Here is a 7,696-nt window from a genome sequence, read left to right on the forward strand (position 1 = left end):
GCAATGAATAAGTCATTGGTCTTGCAAAATTCTGTCATGTGATCTCCAGCATTATTTCTGTCACCAAGGCCATATTTTCCAACTATCGGTAACTCTTGTTTATTTCCAACTTTTGCATTCCAGTCACCAGTTATAATCAACACATCTTGATTGCATGTTCGGTCAGTTTCAGACTGCAGAAGTTGGTAAAAATCTTCAATTTCTTCATCTTTGGCTTTGGTGGTTGGTGCATAGATTTGAATAATAGTGGTATTAACTTGTCTTCCTTGTAGGTGTATGGATATTATTCTATCACTGACAGCATTGTACTCCAGGACAGATCTTGAAGTCTTTATGACAATGAATGCCATACCATTCCTCTTCAACTTGTCGTTCTCGGCATAGTAGATCATATGGTTGTCTGATTCAAAATGGCCAAAACTAGCCCATTTCAACTCACTAATGCCTAGATATCAATCTTTATGCATTCCATTTCATTTTTGACAACTACCAGTTTTCTTAGATTCATACTTCCATATGTTTACATCTGTTTTTCCTCATTTTGAGTCATGTCACATCAGCCAATGGAGGTTCCAAAAGCTTTACTCCATCCATATTATTAAAGTCATCTGTGCTCTGAGGAGTCAGCTCTTCCACAGTCAAATTTTGAGTGCCTTCCCTCCTGATGAGCTCATCTTCCAGCATCTGCATAAAACAGGCTGGTAATGGATCTCTATGTGTGAAAGAAACTTTAGATCATCTGAAGATGTTACATAGATTAGATGTGAAGTTTCTTATATGTGATGCTAAGGAGCAAGACTCTGTGCTGTAAGACATAGGGGTTTCGTTAAATGGTTTCTAGTTATGATGTGAGCTGATCAGTATTGTATTTTAGAAAAATCATTCAGGAAACTATGTCCACAATTAATTGAAGAAGTGTGAATTGGAACCTGAGAAGCCACTTAAGAGGGAGACTAGTACAGTGGTGCAGGAGAGGTGCACCACTGAATTAAATTACTTGAATAAAATACCTTAATAAAATAAGGTAGAAATATCTAAACCCATGAAGCTACATGAGCAGGTGTAGCTGCATGATCCAGAGTATTACCATATTCTGCACTATTTGCATTTACGATCTTGCTGTTTTGTGCTCTGGCCTAACTTGTCTTTCACTTAGTTTGTTACCATGACTTTTATTTATTTAAAACCTATTTTTGAATGTCTACTATATGTAGTTTACTGTCCTCAAGGCTAGGGTGGTAAAATGACAGACAGGGCTCTAATTGTATAGAGTTTCCTGTCTATAGGAAAAAAATCAATTAAAAAAGCAGTTATAAGGTTGCAGTAGCTAGGAAGCTTCTGGAGCTATCAGGAATTATCTCAGTGGATATTTACTCTTGTTTCTTCTTTTCATAGGCTGCTTGTTGATTTTTTGTTAAATCAAGTTTTGGAAGTAAAAGTTTCTTCAAAATCTTGTTCAGGTATCTCAGGTGACCTTTTTGCCACACCCTTTTTCTCCCTCCTGATTCTTCATTTGCACACCCTCTCTGGTTTCATTCCAGGTAGATTTGTCAAGGGCTGTTTTTAGTGCTCGGTCTTGTATCTCCAACTGTTCTCTACCCCATTGAGGTACCCATTCTTTTCTATTCATCTTTCATTCAAATGCTCTAAATCCCATCTTCTCCAAGATTTTTTTTTTTTTCAAAAATCTAATTCTTAACAACTCTCTCTTAATTTACCACTTTGCTGAACTATTTGCCTAGTTTTCAAAAATCATTATGTTCCTAACCATTGACCTAACCATTTATGATGGAATTGATACAGGGTAGAATAGAAGCACTTTGAGGCCATGAGAGAGGTTGTAGATTATTAGCCAATTAATTCCAAGAGCAAAAATTTAGAAAGGACATTTCAGAATAACATGCAGATAGGAAATCTGGATTAGATCAAATCTCAAGGTCTTCTTAAATTTTATGTTAAAAACCTTAACCCTTAAAATATCTTTTTGAATCTATAAGAAAAACTTGAAGGTACAAGTATCCCTCTACCTTTCAAAAGTTTACTTTATGCCACTTCACATTTACAGAAGACCTATGTTAGTACCTCCTTTCACTAACCAAAAGCAATCTGAAGAAGATTTTCACTTTTACAAAAAAAGGGAAAGTAGCATTCAGTATTGGCTTTGCAACGAGGCAGTGTGCACCCAAGCAGTGAGAGTGGCATTGCCAACCTCTTTCCGTGGGAACTACGCTCAGCATCTCAGCATCAAGGCACCATAGCTTTGAACTGTGTCTGTGAACACTATATATTAGTGTTAATTTAGGTTTTATGTGTTACCTGGTATGATTTGGCAGATTATTTTTTGAGTCTGAGAATGCTCAAAAAATATATAAATTAATGGGAATTGCTCCTTCACTTTAGGCGATTTCCACTTATGAAAGACTTCGTAGAAATCCTCCATTTTCAGATAGCAAGGGAAACCTGTAATTCAAAAATAACTGGACTTGCACACATGAACATGTAATCAAAAACAATTTGCATGCAAGTACATTCTGCTTCAATTAAAAATTTAAAAATCATTTTGTAAAGAAAGTTTCATTGTTATTTTTACAATCTTAGAAATGCTCAATATATGCTCTGCATCACTGGCATATTAATTTATATTAGACCTTTGCATCCTACGTCAGGAGGCAGTGGTGGTTCAGTAGTAGAACTCTAACCTTCAGTGTGGGAGACCTGAGTTTGATTGCCACCTAGTATACCTCAAGTGCAGCCATCATCCGTCTGTAGATGGAGGCTTGTGTGGTAGTTAACTTTGTGTGTCGACTTGGCTGGGTCTGGTTGAGTGGCTGGGCAGCTGGATGTAGTATTCCCCATCATGAGACTGGTAATCAACTCCATGGTGGAATCTACTGTGAGCAGCTGAGAAGCTCTGCTTTAAGGATGTGGGCTGCTTCCTGTATATAAGGAGAAGCCTTGGGGAATGGTCTTTAGCTTATGGCACCTTTAACCCTGGATGTAGCTGTGTTGTTGTTCAGCAGCCTGTCATGCTATGCTGTCCTTGGGACTTTCAGTGGACTTGAATTAATGGCCTGCTGTGTGGTTTGGCAACATCAGAACAGTGCCTTTTTACTTGTCAACCTTGGGTTTGTCAGTCTCAGCAGCCAGCAGCTGTCTGATTGTAGAAAAGCTTCTAGCTCCAGTGGGCTGGGAGCAGGAGGCAGAGCTGAAGCTCAAGGTCAAGGGGCTTTCTCCCAATACCTAGAGCCTGGCACTTGGAACTCAGACTTAAAGCCTCCAAACTATAAGAGAGAATAAACTCCTGTTTGTTAAAGCCATCCCATTTGTGGTATATTCCTGTCAGAGTGGCACTAGGTAACCAGAACATATTGTTATGTTGTTATGTTGCATGTTGTTATGAGGCTAAGCAAGTTTCAGTGGAGCTTCCAGAATAAGATGGACCAGGAAGAAAGGCCTGGAAGCCTATTTCCAAAAGACCAGCCAGTGAAAACCCTATGGATCAAAATAGCTCAATCACATTGTGCAGTAGGTTGCTGTCAGTTAAGGGTTGACTTAATGGCAGCTAACAACAGTATCATGTCATATCAGTGGTTGAAATGGTAACCATGATGCATCTCTTCATTTCCTCAAACCTGCTACAAATTACAGTTGAATGCTATATGTTTATTTAAAACCTAGTTACTGAATAATATAAAGTATTTGAATATTTTTGTATCACCCTCTATCATGCTGTTGCCAAAAAGACTTAATCTTCCAACCTAATGTGAACCCCTGTGTGTGTGTTTGTGTATTCAACCTTCTTATTGTAAAATAAAACACATACAGAGACCACAGCTAACAACAGTATAGCTTAAACAGTGCAAATGAGGCAAATCTGCTTGTAACCATTACTTAGGCTGTGCCACTGGTGTTTCAAACCCAGCGGGGTGCACATGGTACACAGGTATCAGCCCGGCTTGCAGCCTGAGACAGACTAGGAAGAAGGAAGAGGCCATCCACTTCTCAAATAATTGGCCAGGGAAAACCTTATGAATAGCAGAGAAACACTGTCTGATACATTACTGTGCAACTTTGTGAATAGTCTGGAAACATTGTCAAGTACAGAGGAGGAGGATGAGTTAATAAACAAGTTAATAAACAAAACTTTGCCAGCCAGAAGTTCTTCCATGTGCCCTATCCCAATCATAACATCCACCCTCCTCACAAAGGTAACCTCTATCTTGACTTTTATAGTAATCGTATCTTTGAATTTCTTTATAGTTCTAGATACTTAGCTAATTTTACCTGTTTTTGAAATTTTGATACATCTTTTGAATATCTTTTAATTTACAAGTTCTCTCTACATCCCTTTCTTTTCTTTATAATTGTCTAATAAGAATTCAGTTTTGTAGAGTTTCCCTCAGTCTGTTTTTTCTGAATTTTTATACTCATGATGCATGATGCATGCATTTATACTCTTATCTGTCCACTTTCTAAAACCAAAAAAAAACCAAACTCACTGCCTTTAAGTCAATTTGACTCATAGCAGCCCTCTTTGGGTTTCTGAGGTGGTAAATCTTTATGGAAGTTGATTGTCCAGTCTTCTTCAGTGGAGTAGCTGGTGGTTTTGAACCACCAACCTTCTGGTTAGCAGTCAAATGTCTTAGGCACTATGCCACTAGAGCTTCTTTGTGTTTTCTAGATTTGGTAATTAGTCTTAGGTAATCAGTCTCATATTTGATCCATTTGGCAGGATCCTTAGGTGTTGTGATCTTTCACTGGGGGTTTGTAATGTCTCATTTTGCTTTCTATTATGTGAGCAGTTGTTGATATTTAGATCCATTCATTAATTGGGGAGTATAGAATGGGAGATCTGGTGGTGTAGTGTCAAAGGCGTTTGACTGTTAACCAGAAGGCTGGTGGTTCAAACCCACCAGGCATTCCTCAGAAGGAAGATGGGGCAATCTACTTCAGTAATAATACTGCCTTGGAAACCCAAGGAGGGGTTGCTATGAGTCAAATTGACTCAATGGCAATGAGTTTGTTTTTTTTGGAAGAATGGTGATAGTCTAAAAATTTTTATTGGAATGCTTTAATAAAGAGACACTTCTCCTTATATGCCCAGTGGTACATGAACCATAGTTCAAGATAAGTATAATAATATGCATTAGCGAGAAATTCCTAGGAAGACTTCATTCTGAACAACTTTTCTTAATGTTGAATGGAAGTTTGTTAAATCTGGGGAAATGAATTAACATATATGTTTGATGAGTATTGAGTGGTTATTCTGAGCCAAGCACAATGCAAAATGTTGGAATACAGTGGTAAACGAGTTAATCTAGTGGGAGATTATGGTAATTGTTACAAAAGAGTTGTTTCAGGGTGACCTGATTTAGATTAGTGGGTTAGGGAAGGCCGCGCTAAAAAAATGTCATTTAATTTAAATTGGGAAGGATGAGTAGAAATTGGTCAGGCAAAAAGAGTGAGGAAGGCAGAGAAAACATTATATGCTATGGCCTTTTATTGGGAAAGAGCATGTCTTGTCAAAAAAACAGGAGAAAAGGCCAGTGTAGCTAGAGTGAGAGGTCTGCCTTAAAAAGCAGATAAGAGCTGAATCATGTATTAAGGCCTTGTAAATAATGTTAAATATCTTAAGATTTATTTTAGGTGCAATATAGAAGATTTTACCCATAGGCTTACATTGGAGTCTGAGCCTATATAATGTATATCTCTTGTTTTCCATCATCCTTAGGATGACTATTCCTGATGAGTTGCAAAGTAATCTTCTCATTTATTTCAAGCCTTACATAGCTATCCTGGATGCCATATTTACAAACAGTGCTTGGATAGAGCAAGTTAGAGGGCTGAAAAGAATCCTAAAAGCTAATCTTTTGATTATGTTCAAAGGTGTCTGGAGAAGCCAACGAAACTCAGATTGCAGAAGCATTGAAGCGGTACAGTGAGCGGGCGTTCTTTGTCCGAGAAGCTCTCTTCCACCTTTTTAGCCTGACTCACGTGATGGAAAAAACCAAGCCAGAAATTTTAAAGGTAAGAGTAAGAAAGTGGATGTGACACTTGAAAAATTCTTTCCCTGAGTACATGATGACTTTGTGAAGAAGATTTGGAGAAAATTTGCATTTAGACTTTAAATTTTATTTATAATGAGATCGATGAAGTATTATTTTGGTTATTAGCTATAAATAAAAAAGAGAGAAGATAGTTGCATGAGTGTTATTGAAGTTTTATGATAGTCTTATTAAGTAATACAAATTATTTTCAGTGCATATTTAACTACTAAATATCAGCGACTAGTCTGGTATTTTCTTACCAGCTATAGAAGAAAACGGAATTATATGACTGGAATCAGGACACTGCATTTTTTATTAACCTTGTATTGCTTCCCACATTATCTCTTTCTAGAAATACAATATCATAACTGCATAAGGCACTTTCCATGCTGCTTATGAATCTCCTGTGCTTTTGTAACTGATCTATTATTTTACAGTTAGAATTTTAACCAAGCCAGCTTTGGAAGGACAAAAAAGAATTCTTAATTTCCATAATGATACCACCTCAGAAACCCAAGGAGGGGTCGCTATGAGCCAGATCCAACTCGACAACAGTGAGTTTGGTTAAGGAGCTCTGGTGGTGTAGTGCCCAAGGCATTTGACTGCTAACCAGAAGGCTGGTGATTCAGACCCACCAGCCGCTCCTCGGAAGGAAGGTTGAGCAATCTACTTCCGTAGTGATATTGCCTCGGAAACCTAAGGAGGGGTCACGATGAGTCGAATCTGACTCTACGGCAGTGAGGTTTTTTTTTTTTTTTTTTTTTTGGTGTAGGGCAAATTTGTCAAAATGTAGGCCTTCATAGCTCAGGGGGCAGGAGTGCAAGGAGGTAAGGACATAGGGAGGTGATAACTATGGGGAGGAAGTGGGAGGGGAGCTGTTGCATTGTGGTAAATTGTAGTCTATGTCATGAGACAAAGTGTATGTGAACTGCTGTATGGAAAGTGAATTTGCTGTGTAAACTTTCACCTAAATCACACACGCACACACACACACACACAAAATGTGGTCTTTTCACAACCAAGAGTCTGTGATACTGCTTATTTTAAAAAGCATATTTGTGGACCCCACTGTAAGAAATGTAGATTCAATAAGACTGAATAGGAGGCAGAAATCTGTATTTTATTTATGTTTTATCCTTTTTATTATGATTTGGGTGAAGGTTTACAGAGAAAATCAGTTTTTCATTCAACAATTCATGCACATTTTGTTTCATGCCATTGATTACAGTCCCCACAATGTAACACCACTCATCATATTTCTTCCCTGTATTTCCTGTTTTCATTCCTCTTCCACTCCTGTCTCTTCCTGCCTAGGAATCTACATTTTAATAAGCCCCAAAATAATTCTTATGCAATTTAATTTTGAAAACCACTGAATATGAAATTATATTATATTTGGTACGTCATTTAGAGGGCACAATAATCCCAAGTGATAGATTTTATTTCCTATTTTACAGATTGTGTAACTGAGGATCTGTGAAGTTAAGTAACAGTAAGTCATTGGCAGGGCCACAATTGTTTTCACCTCACAGGTATCTTAAATTTTGAGAATGGGGTGCTTTAATAGGAATCAGTATCATTTCAGTCCTAGGATGTTATCCCAAATACCTCTAACTCTCTATACATACCAGAAGATTTTTTTTTTTTTT

The 7,696-nt window shown here is 37.6% G+C and overlaps 1 protein-coding gene across 1 annotated transcript in view; it reads left to right on the top strand.

Annotated features, from left to right (window-relative positions):
• ZYG11B (zyg-11 family member B, cell cycle regulator) overlaps positions 1–7,696 on the top strand; it is a 146,246-nt gene that overhangs the window by 35,684 nt on the left and 102,866 nt on the right. The window contains exon 4 of the mRNA XM_007945907.2: positions 5,887–6,027. Coding sequence (XP_007944098.2) covers positions 5,887–6,027 — 141 coding nt within the window. The remainder of the gene's footprint in view (positions 1–5,886; positions 6,028–7,696) is intronic.

The sequence above is a fragment of the Orycteropus afer genome, unplaced genomic scaffold (genome assembly GCF_000298275.1).
Source record: "Orycteropus afer afer isolate SDZICR_OR568_19922 unplaced genomic scaffold, OryAfe1.0 scaffold00145, whole genome shotgun sequence".
Taxonomy (NCBI): domain Eukaryota; kingdom Metazoa; phylum Chordata; class Mammalia; order Tubulidentata; family Orycteropodidae; genus Orycteropus; species Orycteropus afer.